Source organism: Podarcis muralis, chromosome 6 (assembly GCF_964188315.1).
Source record: "Podarcis muralis chromosome 6, rPodMur119.hap1.1, whole genome shotgun sequence".
In the NCBI taxonomy this organism is placed as follows: domain Eukaryota; kingdom Metazoa; phylum Chordata; class Lepidosauria; order Squamata; family Lacertidae; genus Podarcis; species Podarcis muralis.
The window spans coordinates 62,515,422-62,532,202 of record NC_135660.1 but is presented as its reverse complement, the minus strand read 5'-3'; the positions used below and the strand labels follow the sequence as shown (position 1 = coordinate 62,532,202).

Genomic DNA, 16,781 nt, shown 5'->3' with positions numbered 1-16,781 from the left:
TATGGTGTGCTTTGTATCAAAAAACTGTGATACCTTCAGAAAATCGTTCCAGATCCTGCTTAATGTGTATCTGTATATATTGTACAATATCTGTTTTAGCAAGAAGAACTATTTTACACCCCAACTGATGTAAGTTTAGTCATGGAGCTACAAAATAGGTATGTACTTTAAACAACATTCTTTCAAATAACTTTTAAAGTTTAGGAGCTTTGGATCAAACTACATGCTATGTTAATAATGGTAGTGTTTTTTTTAAAGCATTTAATGTTACCACTCTTATTTTCAAAGAAAAGCAGCAGGCTGTAGTTATATCATATCATATTGTGGTAGGAAATACCATAGTTTAAATATGCATTGTGTGAAGAAGTGATTCTTCTTGTCTGTTCTAATCTTCCACTGTATAATCCTCTGTTCTAGTATTATGAGAAAGGCCTGAACTCAGACTGAAAAGAGTCTATGTAATACACCATCACCACCCTGTCAAGCATCTTCCATAAAAAAGAAAACAGTGAAATACTATTCTAGGTCCAAGATTTGTTTCATTTTTGATGTCCTCTACTTTGGGCTAATGAAGGTGATGAATGGTTGGTGAAAGACCCCGTGTGAGAGGCAGGCAAGGGAAGATCTCCCAGGGTGAGAGGCTAAGAGAAGAAAGGAAAGCTCCCAGTTGAGAGCTGGAAGAGTCTATCCCCTTCAGTGTGAGACTAGGGTTAAGATCTACCTTAGAAGGGGGTTTTGTTTCCCCCCTTTCTCTTTTCTCTCTTTTTTTGGTTTTATATACTTATTGTTTTTTATTATAATATATGATTAAAGGTAAAGGTAAAGGGACCCCTGACCATTAGGTCCAGTCATGACCGACTCTGGGGTTGCGGTGCTCATCTTGCTTTATTGGCCGAGGGAGCTGGTGTACAGCTTCCGGGTCATGTGGCCAGCATGACTGAGCCGCTTCTGGCGAACCAGAGCAGCGCACGGAAATGCCGTTTATCTTCCCGTTGGAGCGGTACCTATTTATCTACTTGCACTTTGATGTGCTTTCGAACTGCTAGGTTGGCAGGAGCAGGGACTGAGCAACGGGAGCTCACCCCGTCGCGGGGATTCGAACTGCCAACCTGATCGGCAAGCCCTAGGCTCTGTGGTTTAACCCACAGCGCCACCCGCGTCCCTAATATATGATTAACTGGCATCAATTTAAAAGATGCCAAAAAAAAGAAGTTTTTTCATCCAGCCTGCTGACCAGAAGGAAGCCTTGTAATAAGTCATCTGCCTTCTTCTGTTGCAGTGTCAGTTATGCCACTCAAAAGGCAAGGCCCATTAGCAAACTTGACATCATGACCACTTTCCATTCAGCCTCTCTTCCTTCTTATCATAGCTTCTCCTGCATGTATGGTTTATATGTAATTTTCCCCTTTGCAAATATTGTTTCTGTTCTACATTCCATGACATCCACTAATTTAGACGTTTTGTCACTACAATGTTAATACAACACTACGTTTTGTTAATACAATGCTGTAATGGTTACTGTTCATGCTGCTACTTTTTTTAAAAAAACAGGATTGAAAAGACTTTGAAAAAGAAATTTATGGAATGGCGATCTCAGCAGCCAACTCGGTGGCATCGACAGTGTACCAGTGTCTTACGACAAATTCTCTCAAATCTAGAATTTAGAAATGGACAGACAGCTAGAGAAAAAGAAGAAAATAATTTGGAGGCTTTCCAGGAACATTACTGGGTTAGTGTTTATGCTGCTAGATTATTGAAATGTCCTGTTCTCAGGGACACTCACTCCCATTATTTCTGCTCTTATAAAGGGGGGGGGGGGTTTGGATCTTTGCAGTCAGGACTGAGCCACAGGCAGACATCACTTAGGAGCTAGGCACAAGGGTTCAGAGATAAGGGATCAAGCCCAAGATTTAGAGTTGAGGGGGCTAGTGCTTAGAGGTAAAGCCAGAACTCAGAACCAGAACTTAATTATTTCACTAGGTGGCCTTGTTTTTATTTAAACAAACTTCAGACATGAAACACAGTGTTAAGATACTGAAAAATGTTACAGAATTTATACTTTCTAAAGTTTAATATCATTGCTGAGCAAATATGCAACGTTTGATGTTTGACAGAGTGATTATTTTATAATTTAATTTCTAATTTTTTGTAGGTTACAGGATTTCCTATTCAAATGCCGTATCTGGATCTACAGTCAATAACTGAAGCTGTTTATCAGACAGGAATTCATTCTTCAGAGGTTCCCAACACAGAATTTGCTCTTGCTGTGTATATTCATCCTTACCCAAATAACATGTTATCTGTCTGGATATATTTAGTATCTTTGGTACGCCATCAGTAAGCAGTACCACAAAACTCTTCAGGAATCAAGAATTTTGATGCAGCCTTGAGGAGCTTGCTGATTGTGATGTCTGAATTTTCACTCTTATATCAACAAGTAGTAGTTAGTTATGTCTTGAGATTCACATTGCTTTTGCAGAGATTATCTCTTAAATGTTCCACACATATTGCTTACTAGATATATGTAAAAATGCTGTTCATTTGTAATTGTATTAACTTGTGTTTTCATTTACTTTCTGCAGTAGTAAACAGCATGAAAAAGATTTTAATAATCAGAAAATAAAAGCTTTCCTTGCACACATCTCTATATTGCAAGATTTAAATTAGCCAGATTCAAAATGTTATATTGCTGGTTCAAGGACTTGTGTTTCTAATGACTACCCAGTGAAAGCACCCTTGAATCAATACTCACCATAAAGCCAAGGGACCAAATCTCCTTTACCTTTGGATAATGTCTGAAATGGCATATTAGCCAGCGATTTGGTTCATTCTGTAAACACTCCTGCATACCATCCTATGCTCAATAGTCAGTGTCTTCCAGGTTTGCAGTTATGTATGTTTTGTATTTCCTTTAGTACAAGAGTAGAAATACATTGTTGAATAGCTAGCTGTAGAATTCTGTCACCCTGTTAGCAATTGCCCTATAACCATGCTGATTTCAATGTGATTTCAGCATAAATAGCCTATAGTTCCACTGCTAGTTGTTTATAACCTAATACAGAAACATTTCCTGTCTTGCTTCCTCTCCTTCTTAGAAGAGGAGGATGTGTCAGTGGTGGAGCATAAAGTAGACCTTTTTTTGCTATAGATTTTTTAAAAAGTATTTCCTGCCTATTTTGTTTATAGAGTTAGCATATTTTTTTAAAAAAAACACATCCTGGGACATATGGTATAGAATGAGCTCCATTCAATTGCTGCACTCAAATATACACACCACTAGAGAGATGATTGCTCAAAACTAGTTTTATTTTTAAAATGAGTGCATGGCACTCAGCTGGAATTTTTTTATTGTAGACATTTCTCTTGCATGACCACGACACATAATTCCTTCAGTTGGAATTTCAAGTAGTGTGTGGATTCAGTGGAGATTGACCAAACCCATTTTTTATATATATAAAAAAGCAATAACTGGAAATGGTTCACAGTGCATATTCTATTGTCAATATCCTGCTAGTATGTCAAACTCAAAAGGCTACGGTAAATAATAAATAAATAAAAAATTCAGAGCAGAAAACCACAAACCCAATAGCACATAGTGGATCCTTTTAAGTCTAATGACTTAAATACAAACAATACCCTATTACACATAGGCTTTGATGTTAACTAATTACCCTCCCCCATAATTCCAGTGTTAATTATCAGCTAATGTTTGAGTGTACAGGCCTACAAAATAGACGTCTTAACTCGTTTGCTGTCTCACACATGGAGGATGAAAATGAACCCAATGTAAAAAAACACACTAAGTAACCTGCTGTTATTTCAAGTCATGGATTACCACAAGACTGTACATTCAACGTATTATTGAGGTAGTCAAACAATGAAGAGTCTTACATATAGTATTACAAACTAAGTTGAGTATCTTTCCTTTTCAGATGCATTCTGTAGTCCTTCATCCTCACATATTAAAGTGAAACCACCACAAGTGATACCATCAGACCTCCACCTCTTCTATTTGTAACCTTCTCTCTGCCCCTTTAAAGGACAGCATGTGAGAGGAAAACAAGACAATACTTAAAGACCTTAGGAAAGAAGTAGCAAGGACACTTTATCAAATTGGTGGTGGTCTCAGAATGTTCCCTTCTCTCAAAAACTCCTCACATTTGTCAAAGACACCCTGAAAATATATTACGGTATAAAATAATTGCCTCAGAGGATTGTTTCTCCTCTAAATTAAAGAATATTTTCTTGCAGCATATTCAGCTCTAGGAGAGCCTTTTCAATCAAGCAGTGCCATTTCTCTCAGAGCACCAAGTGTTTGGGGATGGTCCCTTTTGTGAGGAAAATCTGTTGACAATTTTTATATATACTTTCCCCTATCAACTCATACTATTCTTTTGAAAAACTTAATCCATCCCTAGACATCAGGAAGCAAGTGCTACCCTCTGCCTTCAACCATCATGGATTCCTTCTCACATCTACATCAGATAGGAAGCTAGAGAAGAAGAGAAGATGTAAGGTGTTCACCTATTTGCCACTCTGTTTCTGGTATGAACCCAAGTATAGGAAATTAAATAGCTAAAAACTATCACCTTTCTGATAGTTATGCACTGTAGGACTATCTAGTTCAGATCAGAAAAATATCTGAATCACTATTAATACGATTGTAGAAACAAGAAGTGGTAGCTGTTCTGGTAGAGCCTGAGAACTTCAATCCCGTATTTACTCTGCAACTATCATGTACAATGCTATGCTTCTTGAAAAGATTTAAATTGTACTTTCTCCCTATTTAAGTAGGAATTCAATACAATGGAGAGGGGAAAAACGGATTTGGGTCATAAATAGTTGGTTACATAATCTAGGGGAAACCACAAACAATCTTCAGTTGGCTATGGTACAACATTGGTTTTGTTTGAAGATAGCACACCATTCTTCCCAATAGAAAGCACAATTTTGGATTAAGGGAGTAGTCTGGATGAGTATCTGAACTCCCTTTGGTATTTGCTATGGCCATTACCCTGAGTGAGGAAACCCAAGAACACTACTTAAATGATATACACCAGTATCAAAGTAGTTTGATTATTCCCTGAGTTAGTATGACAGTTTAGCTCTAAACTGGTTTCAGCAAACACTAAAGTACTTTGAAGTATGAGATGTACAAAAAAGTAAACCCAAAGGGCATTCTAACACAAAATCTCATCCAAAGATCTTGAACGAGAGCGGAACTGCCAATTTCAATCAAGAGGTTCTCTCCTCTCTCCCATGTGGCTCTCCATCCTGAAGGAAACCATGGCACTTGGTGGAGTTTAAAGTCTTATTCAATACTGTATAGCGAAGGGTAGACGCAGTGGTCCCTTTAGAACCACACAGGATCATTCCTCTTCATGGGAAGACAAACTAAGCCAGTGCAGCAGTTTCTCAGCCTCAGTTTTAAGCGCAGGCTTCAACTGAACAAATACAACTGTGAACGGGGAGTAGTCCATCCTTCTCAGGTTATTAACACCTTATCAGTAGGTATAATCTCATATTAGCAGTTCCTGCAATTGAATTACCTTTATAAAAAAAGTATTCAACTACTTCTCTGCTGTTAAGAGGAAAAATAGAGGACTGTCCTCCTTGCAGCGTTTTGCTGTAGTTATCACCTCTCAAAGCAGGGAGTAATGCAAGGATAACGTCCAGCGATCTGATAGCTTCGGTTGTAAGAAACACTTATACATGGCTTCACTTCTATGGGGACAGTTAGTGACATTCCAGCAGCCGTCTGTATATGACCTCTAGCCTGGACACCACCTTGTAAACCAGCTGGGCAAGTCTGCAGTGGGTAAGACGACGTGTGGCCAGATGGCAGAATCTGCTGGCAGTTTTGCTGCTGCGCTGTTGGATGAAACTGCTGAGGAGTCTGATGTGCTTGAACATACTGGGGTATGTGCTGCTGTGGAGGCTGTGTGGTTGTTTGAAATAAACTGTGCTGGGCTGCTTGAGAACCGGGCTGTCCTTTTTGCTTGTTGGCTTCTTTTACATCATTATCATGGGCTCTAGAACATAATATTAAAACTTTGTTTTACTATCCATTTTAGAGAGGCTGGAAACCAGAACCCACCCATCCCATGTATGTATGTATGTATGTATGTATGTATGTATGCAGGCATATTGGGGTGAGAGTATTTCTTCATATATCAAAGCCTACTTGATATGCATGGAAATTTCTGTGGGAAGAAACTGAGGATGTCCGTGTGGGGAGAGAAGCACACATATACAGGTGTGAACATTATTTACAATGCTTTAGATCCTGGCCCCAGTTTCAACAACAATAGAACACAATAATAATCTCAGTATTCTGTTTCACAGACATTACCTCATGTAAAGCAAATGTAACAAGCACTTTACATCCTTGTAAAACAATTGGACTGGGGGGCAGGGGGCGGGAAGAGACTTGTCAGAAAATAAACAGCCTTCCAAAACAGATGCAGACCTGAATTTACATTGCTGATGCATTTTAAAAGCAGCATCGAAGGTTGATTTTAAAACAGGGTGTTTCTTTTTTTACATATGCAAAACTTGGTATTTTTGAGAAAAAAAACCAGTAAAGTAAACCAGAGAAGGGGAATCTGTGGCTCTTGAGTTGTTGGGCTCCAGTTTACATCAGCCCCAGTCAATATCACCAATGGGCAGTAGTTTCACTCCAACAACATCTAAAAGGCCACAGGTTTCCTATCCTTACAATAAAATACGCCTCAGAAGGTTATACTCTGAATGGCTATTAATTTTTTAATAGTTTCAGTATGCTTAATAAGCTCCGCATTCTGGCACCTTAAAGCTGCAATCCAAAACACTGTCATTTGTGAACATAGCTTGTTGAAATTGATAGGGCATGCATGCAAGACCATGAGTTTAGCAGCAGGGCGTTAAAAGGGTATACTTTAAGCAAATGAATTCATGAATGTTTGAAACAGGTGACAGTTTAATCAAAAATAATAAGTTTAATGTTTATCACCATCTGGTGGGTATGAATGAAGCACAGAACTCCTAAGACGTCTTTACAACTTCCTGTATTTGACTTATTCTGGCTATCTTATGGATATTGTTAGATTAGTTTTTATGCTGTTAAACGTGTATGCTTCTGCTCTTTCATTTTATTGTAGGTACATCACCTTGGGTACTTCAGTAGAAAGATAACCAATAAGTGCACTGATAGAAGTCAGACAAGGTACTGTTTATGCAACTATTTCTAAGGCACCAAAGCCACCACGAGCCAGATTTTCCTTGCAGTAGTAATGCAAATCAAAACTCCACAATAAAAAGCCTAAATAAATAGAGTTGTATGAATAAAGCCATCATACAGTTTCAGACCTTCTAAAGTGGTGGATTGCAGGCTGAAGACAATGGATGCAGAGCAAGGCAGCACAAGGAGGGGGAAACCACATTCAAGTCAAAAGCCGATTTTGTCAAGTGGGTCCCAAGGAAGGCAAGATTAGAATGAAAGTCCCCTTAATAAAGGCACTTTGTACCTTAGCCAAAACACACAAGGTTGAAGTCTGTGACAACTAGGATGAATTTCAGGCAGAAAAGGGGGAAGTCATGGGGGGGGGGATAATAAAATGTGGCAATTATTGTGAAAGCATTCAAGCTAAAAACGAACCAGTTGCCAGAATCAAGAATGACACCAGCATGACTACCAGTTTCTTCAAAGTGATCACAAGGCAAAACAAAACACATACACCCCACTGCATTCCACCACTTGGGCGATTGAAACCCACACCATCCCGTCAGAGACTGCTTGAAAAACTTACACCAACAATCGTTCAATGCATGGCACCAGGAAGTCCCAGGAATACGCAGTAAGGCGATGGAGTCTTGCTGGCCACGTTGGAGAAAGACGCAAGATAATCCTTGAAGAAGCCACACATGCAGCAGCCACTAACGAAGGGGCATAATTTAAAAATGCATGATCTGGAGAGACATCGGAGGATCACGGTTTAGTCAAGCACAGTATTAGCTGTGTAACCTAAGTAACTAGGGGGGGTCTTTAGAACAAAGCCATGAAAACGCACCTTGCAGGGATACTTCCAAAAAGTAGTCGGCATATTTTGCCATGTACAACTTTGTCTTGTCCAAGCAAACCATTGGCCATCCATCGTGAAGATCGGACTCGTGAACGGCAATGGAGAGGTAATAGTCAATGAAGTGAGCAGCTGTCGGGAGGCAGAGGTTCCACTGAAAGGTTTCTAGTAAAAGCAGCTCCATGTGCAGCAAGTTCTGTTTGGTTAGTACCAGGTTCATGTTAGTCATACAACCCAAGCTGTTTAGCTGTTCAAGTTTAGGCACACTGTCTTCCTTCTCTTCAAATTTACCTTGAGGGAAATGAAAAGGTAAAATTCCATTACAGCATAGGTACACAATAAAAAACAAATGTATTTATGTTTTAGCTCCTCATGGAGGAACGGCAGTGCCTCAAAAAGAAACGGATCAACGCTGCAAAATAAAAATAATAGCAGCTGCTATACAGCAGGGTTAGCCATCAGGGTGCCTTCCAGGAGTTGAAGCATAACTGTCATCATCCTCAACCATTGTTCAGGCTGGCTGGGACTGATGGGAGTTGAACAACATCTGGAGAACAGCATGCTGGTCAGCCCTGCTACAGAGGATTAGCTAATTGCCACCACCTGCAAAACATTACAACAGGGATTCTGTTGCACTTGTAGTACCTTATATCACCTCATAGCGAGAAGCTGCAGAGGTAGATAACGGCCTAACCAGAGCATATATACACTTTCTATTAAGCATAAAGGATATACATTTACAAAATCTATGGCAGATCTGGTCCTCAGTTTTAAAATTAAATATAGGTTGCTCATTTAGGTTGACAATATAAATGGATTTATTTATATGTTTATTTTTTTAAGGTTTTGACAAAAGCGTTTTGAGTAGATTCAAGGCAGATTTGGTTTGCCACTTCAGATATATTCACCGAGTAGAAAGCAATTGCTTTTTATTTGGGATGTATGCCATACTCAATGCCGCAGTATCTGAAATAACCAGTTTTGGTTTCCGTATTTTTGCAAATGTGATAGAGAGAATTCTGATGTGGACAACTAGGTATAGTATTGAAATATTTGAAATTCTGAGGTATTTCATCCTTTGTTAAATTGCGAAATCAATTGTCCAGAAGCTTCTGAGGTAGACACAACAACTTCTAGCAGCAATTCTGCTGCTCACCCAAAGCCCTCTTCACAATTTACTCATTGGGACAGGGGCTGCTTTTAGCTCTACCCTTCATTACATTAGCTCTCTGCTGCAGAAGTTATGGTTTTCTTTCAATTTGTTGAGGATCCCGGCACAATCTGAAATGCTTCCTGCCTGGGGTTCCACACTGTGTAGTGAGACTCCACATGTAGACTCCCAATTTATAAGTTATGATCAACATGGCAGAGGTGGGAGGAGTCACACAATTTCGGGGGCAGGTTTAAACACAGCCCCAGTCACCTTGCTTTTGATGAGATTCGTACAGTGGAACCTCGGAAGCTGAACGCCTTTGAACTCGAATGTTTTGGCTCCTGAACGATTCAAAACTGGAAGGGATTATTCCGGTTTTCGGAAGCCGAACATCTGGCACGGCTTCCGATTGGCCGCAGGGCGCTCCTGCAGCCAATCGGAAGCCATGCCTTGGTTTTCGAACTGTTCCGGGAGTTGAACAGACTCCCAGAATGGATTAAGTTCAAAAACCACAGTACGACTGTACCTGAGGCAGGCCAGAGAGTAATGTGATATTAACACAGGACATGTGGATATAAGAATGAGATTGAATCTACATAGAACAATGCTCATTGAGAAACTGCCAAGGCCCTGTGTCTCCCTCACAATCCTTCGATATCATGCAGGGTGGTGTTTTTCTTTTTTCTTAGTTGTAGGACATGTAACAGACTGGAAAACGGAGGAGCTTTTAACCGAACAATGGGAAATATGATTTTCAAATCTGTTAATCCTGTTGCTTCATACTTACTCGCTAAAAGCAAACAGGAAAGAGCCACCACATGCAGCTGCTGAATGGATATGTCGTAACGGTCCATAAAGAGGTCCAGGAGATAAACAGCAAGATGGCGGGCAGCAGGGCAGAGCCTGAAGCGATTGCTCACAATGGCAATCAAGTCTGCAAAGTATCTTCTCAGATTTAACTGGGGAGACTGGCCTTTATAGGATGGAAGCTTCAGCTCCTAAGTGGAGAATAACAGGCACTTTAAAAAAAGACAGCCACTACTACACGGGCATTGAAACTAACCAAAATTAAAGAAACTGAAGTCATTTTTAAGGTTTAGGAACCTAGGGTTTACAGTTTCTCTTATTTTTTTCCTACTGATGACACCACACTCCAGATCTTGTGATGATTCCACTCGAATGTTACATTTACAGTCGTACCTTGGATCCCAAATGCCCTAGAATTCAGACGTTTTGGCTCCCAATTGCCGCAAACCCAGAAGTGATTGTTGCAGTTTGCGAACGATCTTTTGGAATCCGAACATCCAACAGGGCTTCTGATTGGCTGCAGGAGCTTCCTGCAGCCAATCAGAAGCTGCGATTTGGTTTTCAAACGTTTTGGAAGTTGAACGGACTTCCGGAACGGATTCCGTTTGTCTTCCAAGGTGCAACTGTATTTGTTGTTCTTATATCACTCCTTACCTCCTGCCAGAGCAGCTAACTACTGTATTCAATTACAAATAAAGCAGGAATTAAAATTATCAACGGATCAAAAACAACCCTTTAAAACACAACCACATTCCTGCAGCACCCTAGAAGATAGTTGCCAAGGTCTGTATATAGCCACCCAATGCCAGTCTCTGAAATGCGTCCTGTAAGTAGGAGCAGAAGCACTTTTACACAATGCCTCCCAGTCCCTACTCACAAGTCAAGTCTAGCAGGATACCATGGTATCAAAAGTCACTGAGAAATCAAGGAAGAACAGGGTCCAGGTAATCAGTTTCTTCCAAGAGTGCAAGAAACTGGGCCGCTACAACCCTCTCGGGTACCTACCTTCCTTCCAAAGGGAAAGCCAGGTGGAAGTCGTCAAATAGCTCTGGGTGCACCGCTATCTCACATAGCCACACATACACAACATCCTGCACGCATCCAAATTAGCTACAATGAGTGGTGGGTTCAAAATGCACTTATCATCCAGCCCGTTTCATCAGCTGCAGCTCTTTTGAGTACCAGAGAACAGCACTGACTCCGCAGCACTAGAAAGGCCACTCAGGAACAATAGTGTGGATGGCCTGCCACATCTCCCTAGAGACTAAGGCCTTGACAGAATCACTAGCTCCATATGCAAGAAAATTCCACTGACCATTCAGGAATCCACTGGATTCCATAAGGGCCCAGGAGTGGGCCTTTTTTTGTATTTTTATTTATTTATAACATACCGGAGAGTAACAGCAGGTGTCAAATAGAAGTAGAGATATAGCTAGAATCAAACATATGGGAACAAATTTCCATACCAAAATCAAACATAGCAACAAAACACCACACGGTTCCAAGTAACACAAATGGGTTTACGTTGTCCTGCACTTTATTACTGCAGACATTATAAAAAGAGTCAGTTTTTGCACAACAGCCTTATTTTGTTGCCTGTTCTCTCCGGTTCTCCCCATATATGTAAGGGTTGTTCATAGGCCTTTCCATCCCTACCACCACCACCCAAACTACTTTAGCCTTCAATCCTATTACAGTGGTACCTCGGGTTACATACGCTTCAGGTTACATACGCTTCAGGTTACACACTCTGCTAACCCAGAAATAGTTCTTCAGGTTAAGAACTTTGCTTCATGATAAGAACAGAAAATGGGCTCTGACAGTGCAGCAGCAGCAGCAGCAGGAAGCCCCATAAGCTAAAGTGGTGCTTCAGGTTAAGAACAGTTTCAGGTTAAGAACGGACCTCCAGAACGAATTAAGTACTTAACCTGAGGTACCACTGTACTTGTCACAGTGCTCACATAACAGACAAGTCAAAAGGCTTCTTCAGCTAATCTAGAACAGTAACACCCCTATGCATATGAGCAGCTGGGACAGCCCACTACACGGGCTTCTATTACATTAGCAAGATCTGCCTATAATCATTGCTTTCACAACACCTCTGTGGTGGAAAGGGTTACTGGATCTCCAGCTCACAGCTGGACCAAGGGGAGGCAGCCAATTAGCACATCTGACTAGCAGGCATGCCAGCACTTATCACCTCTCCAGACTTGTTTGTACAAAGCAGATGCTATGATCCATCTATTCGCATGTAAGTACCCAAGAATTCACTGGAGCTAAGAATACAAACTGCCAGCAAGTCTGTAGTCTAGGAAGTTATGAAAGATCATTACAATGAGCATTGGGTGTTGCTAGAACAGGGAAACTTTATCCAGCACTATATCCAAGGGCTCAAAAAATTTGGGCTCTGTAGAGCATGAGACTCTTAATCTTAGGGCTGTAGGTGCATGTCCCATGTTGGGCAAAAGATTCCTGCATTGCAGGGGGTTGGAATAGATGAGCCTTGTTGGTCCCTTCCAACTCTACAATTCTATGATTCTAAGTGTTCTTGGTTTCCACAGGGAAAACCACAGATAAAATGCTTTGACACACAAAGGCCTGAATTTACTTTACAGCTCAGCTGCCTTAGATAGCGATTATCCTTTGTAGTCAAGGTTTAACTGCAAGAGTCACTGCTTTAGTTACCTGACTCAGAGCAGTCAGCAAGGTAAGACATCACAGCCCAATGCTTTAAAAATAAACATACGACAGAGAATCACTTCCACTGAAGACAAGTCTATAATTAAAGTAATCAAGAAGGAATATCCCCAAATAATAGTTTGGATTTAGTTTGCAGCAAAGAATGATTTACTGTGGAATAAATCCAGAATTTCAGGATCTTTTTTTTGAAGGCACATCTGACTTCAGCTATCTTTCTTAGCTTACACTGGGATCAACAAAGGCTTTAAGAAGCTGGCGAGAGAGCAGAAAAATGGGATGATAGTCACACAAACCACTCATGCTTCAAAACAGCTGCCAGGGCAAGTACACTGGTTTAGTTTCAAAGAGAGGTTGATGCTTCAGTTGTCAGTAGAACAGAACGGTGCAGCCCTGCTCCTGTTTGTGACCTATATGTGAGTATGACTAAGGTGCTGTTCAGACAGATTAATGCTTGAAAGGGTGCAGTTCTAAGCACACTTACAAATATGTAAGTTCTGGTGCTTTCAGTTGTATTTACATCTGAGTAAATATGCTTAGAATAAGATGCATGCTCCCCTTCCTCAAGAGAGAATTGACCCAAGTTGTCAGCCACATCCAGACCTTTACTCTTTCAGAACGCTGCTATAATTAAACGTCATCAACTGACATTTATAGCAGTGGTAACTGCTGAGAGTGCATTTGTACAACCAGAGGCAACTGCACACACACCAAAGGGTTCAGAAATAGGTGGCAACTATTTATGAAATTAACATAAGCGAATCAGTACAGTATATTAACTGGTAATTCCAGAAGAGTTGCCATCATTATTCCATCAGGAGTTATGTGCCTTTAACAGTAGCACGAAAGGCAGAAATTCAACCACTGCACCTGTTGAATTTCTACCCTGTTTAAAACCACAGGAGTCCTGCCAGAAACAGGTGGCAACTCTTAACTCCAGAGCAGAGAACGTGCATTTGTTTATTATTAAAAACTAAAACCAAGAAGACATTCCAGATAGAAACCCAACGTTTTAAGTTGGGCAGCCTATAAGATTTGTAAGTAAGAAATGTTCTCACACTGGTCCTTTGAGGAAGACCGCTGAATTTTTATTGCAGTCTGCCTCTAGTCTAGGGGAAAGAGACAAATAGAGCTAATAGGCTGGCAATTTCCGACTAGGATCTATAGCACTAGCCAGCTGTCTAATGTCCCTTTAACGACTATGACCCAGCCTCTCCCACAGTTGTTTCTGCCGCCCAGCAACCCACTATCACATTTTATTCATTCTTTAGGTAGTTCCCATGAAACTCTGGCTCAATAGCCCAGTTAAGCAGCCTTGAACTTCCACACAGCGCAACGGGCTTTGGGACAAGGCATCTGAAGTTGCCTTGATGATGATTTATTTCAAAAAAAGGAAAACCCTTTTGTATAAAAGGTAGAATAAAGCCCTTTTTGATCAGGGATGAGTCACTTTGGGAAAAGCCAAGACTAAACAGGTTCTCACAATTCCTGAATGAGTAGAGAGAAAATAAACAGGTCCCTCAATGAAGTTAACTATCTGAATAGGAGTTTCATCTCCACATGCTGTTCAATTAAGAAAGGAAAGCTGATCAAGCAGAAGAAAAGTTTCAATGAACTCTTTGAAGACAATGCAAAATATATTACCCTTTGTTTCTATAGCACTTTACGTGAAACCTTTGACTCAGCCACCCTTCTTGATCCTCAGAAGGAACATTTCAGACTCCTTTTGCAAAAGTTTCAAATGCTCACAAATATACATACATCTGGCAGACACCATGACTCAGAAGACAGACAGGCAGGCACAGATCTGCGAGATCTAAGTTTCATCTCTGCCACAGACATATAATGCAGCCTGAAGCAAGTTGTGTGGGCAGTCTGGGATGTTTACCTTAGGCCCCAGTTCAGAGAAAGGTGAAGTCTGATCCTAGGCAGTCTTAGGACACCAGCTTGGAGTCTAACTTTGCTTCCATGAACAGAATACAGTACAAGGAACATTGCTTTGGCAACTTTCCCCTCTCTACCCAGTCTCCTCCAAAAACTGTTCCTAGTGGCTGGGAGGCCCTGGTACACCATGCTGGGTGCACATGAAAGATGACAGAGTTGCCCTGTCCCATGAGAGAACAAAGCAGCTTAGGAATTAAAGCCACCGGAACCAATGGGATTTAATGTACCTAAGCTTTATGGTGCACCCTATGAGTGTCTACTCAGAAGCAAGCCCCCTTCAGTGGGAAATACAAGGCCGGTTATCAAGATGGATTTAAAGCACAACTAACTTTCAGGGCATAGGGGCCTCAGAAGCAAGTCCCCCTGAATTCCCAACAAGCATGCAGTTAAGTTTCCCCACCTGCACATTAACATATTAGCAACTTTGCTCCTGAAACAGCCCTGTGAACGAACACAAGACTATGAAATCCATCTGGAGGTAAACAGGCGGCCCATAAGGCACGGCCTTCCTGCAAAATGTAAACGCTGGGGACAAAAGAGTCAACGCAGGAAGCCGTTTGATGCGCCCAATGTGGGGTGGGAGGAGGACAGAGAGAAAGAGCAGCAGGCAGCTGTTTCGCCCTGTCACTCAAAAGAAGCAAACTTAATTCTAGTACTGAGCAGCCCGAGAACTACCTTCACCCGGAGCAATTAAAATAAATAAAAAAGTGGGAAAAAGTGGTACAACACGATGGTGCCCTGATGATCCGAGTTACCTTGTAGCGAAGCGCTTGGTGGATGTCGGCAGCGAGCTGTCCTTTCCACCACTGCCCCTCTAGCTCCATGGGACAGGGTGAGGCGGCCGGGAATCAGCAGCGGGCGGCGGCGGCAGCAGCACCGAAGCCTGCACAGGAGAAGGAGCGGAAGCAGCCCGGGCTCAGACCCCCTTTTCCAGGGCCGCCGCTTGCGCCCAGTTAGAAGCAACCGGGCAACCCACCCCACCCCACCCCGCCCGAGCTACGAGAACTCCGCGATCCCCTCCCCACTCTCTTTCCAGGGAGGGAGGCTGGCCGAGGGAGCTGCGCTTGAAGCCACGCAGCTGATCCCACTCAATGCACGTCGAGAGAGAGGCGCGCAGGGGATCCTAGGAAGAGCAAGAGAGATCGAGCTCGGAGTTTTTGGTGCCGCGCCCGTCGGATCCCCCTGGTGGGAAGCGGGGAGCCTGGGGTTGCATTAAAGGGCGGCGGCGCGGTGGGCGCCCAGCTGAGCTTCGGAGGAGGCGGAGGACGTCTTGGCCTCTCGACAAGGGCTGCGGGGAAGAGCGAGCGCCGACCACCTCCTCCCCGCCCAAGACCGTCCCGCAGCAACTGCCAACTTTCCTCCTCCTTGTGGAAAGCGAGAGCGCAGCGCCAGATGAAGCTACAACAAAGGGCTTGACACGCTTCCTCCGTCTGCTGCCCGAGCTTGCCTCTGGAGAGTCCCATTCTCCTCCTCCTTCGGAGCTCCGCGCAGCCCCGCCGCCGCCTCCTCTCCACTTACCCGGAGTTTGCCCAGCTCCACTTCTCTCTTTACAGCACCTGGGCCAGCAAGAGATCCACCTCGGGGATCTCCCCGGGCATCGCCCCGCCTCGAACGCCGATCTGCAGCAGCAGCAGCAGCAGCAGCCTCAGGCTCGGCATCCCGCGGGAGCTGCGCTCGTCGCCCGTCGCCATCCGGCGGAGCGGCTCCCTCCGTCCATTGTTAAAGGGGCTCCGAGAGCGACTCTGTATACAAAGACAGCGAGCCGGACACATGCGGCCGCGCCTCCGCCAATCGGCGCTCGCCTTACAACTCCGCTCCGGCCGCGCGCTCCAATCAGCGCGCGCCATCCACTCCCTTACCCCCGCCGCTGCCATATGCGCTGGAAGTTTTTGGGCCAATTGGATTGCCGTAGGCCGCTCAGACTTAAAAAAGCAAAAGCGAGGCGGCGGGCGGCCGGGCGGGGAGTCACGTGGCCTGGTTTGGGGCAAGTGGTTTTAGGTGCGCTCGGGTAAAGGTCGCCTTGGGTGGATTGGTTTTGGTTTTTTTTAATGTTCAAGGCGGGGATCTGTAAACGACTGGCGGGGGACGTCTTGCGCGTTGTGAAAGTGTGTGTTTTGAACAAG

The 16,781-nt window shown here is 42.9% G+C and overlaps 2 protein-coding genes across 18 annotated transcripts in view; one reads left to right on the top strand and one right to left on the bottom strand.

The window, feature by feature from the left end:
* CC2D2B (coiled-coil and C2 domain containing 2B) overlaps positions 1-4,811 on the top strand; it is a 38,600-nt gene extending 33,789 nt beyond the window's left edge. For 15 of the 17 annotated variants that reach the window (XM_028729818.2, XM_077930421.1, XM_077930424.1 and 12 more), the window contains 3 exons: positions 100-158; positions 1,552-1,729; positions 2,153-4,811. In XM_028729818.2, coding sequence (XP_028585651.2) covers positions 100-158; positions 1,552-1,729; positions 2,153-2,341 — 426 coding nt within the window. In that variant the 3' untranslated portion in view covers positions 2,342-4,811. The other 2 variants (XR_013393233.1, XM_077930423.1) reach the window with 2 other exon arrangements.
* On the bottom strand, positions 3,286-16,420 carry CCNJ (cyclin J). Its single transcript, XM_028729837.2, has 6 exons — positions 16,177-16,420; positions 15,414-15,541; positions 9,998-10,208; positions 8,049-8,348; positions 7,788-7,947; positions 3,286-6,032 (listed from the first exon to the last, which is right to left on the bottom strand). The coding sequence occupies exons 2-6, from the start codon at positions 15,480-15,482 to the stop codon at positions 5,636-5,638; spliced, it is 1,137 nt and encodes a 378-aa protein (XP_028585670.2). The 5' UTR covers positions 15,483-15,541; positions 16,177-16,420; the 3' UTR covers positions 3,286-5,635.
* Positions 16,421-16,781: the final 361 nt, after the last annotated feature.

Bases quoted from the DNA above. Each gene is read 5' to 3' on its own strand.
- CCNJ (XM_028729837.2), bottom strand. From the start codon at position 15,482: ATGGAGCTAGAGGGGCAGTGGTGGAAAGGACAGCTCGCTGCCGACATC. The intron at 10,209-15,413 runs GTAACTCGGATC...TTCTCCACTTAG, and splicing joins ACCAAGCGCTTCGCTACAAG to GAGCTGAAGCTTCCATCCTA. The intron at 8,349-9,997 runs GTAAGTATGAAG...ATTTCCCTCAAG, and splicing joins TTCCTGTTTGCTTTTAGCGA to GTAAATTTGAAGAGAAGGAA.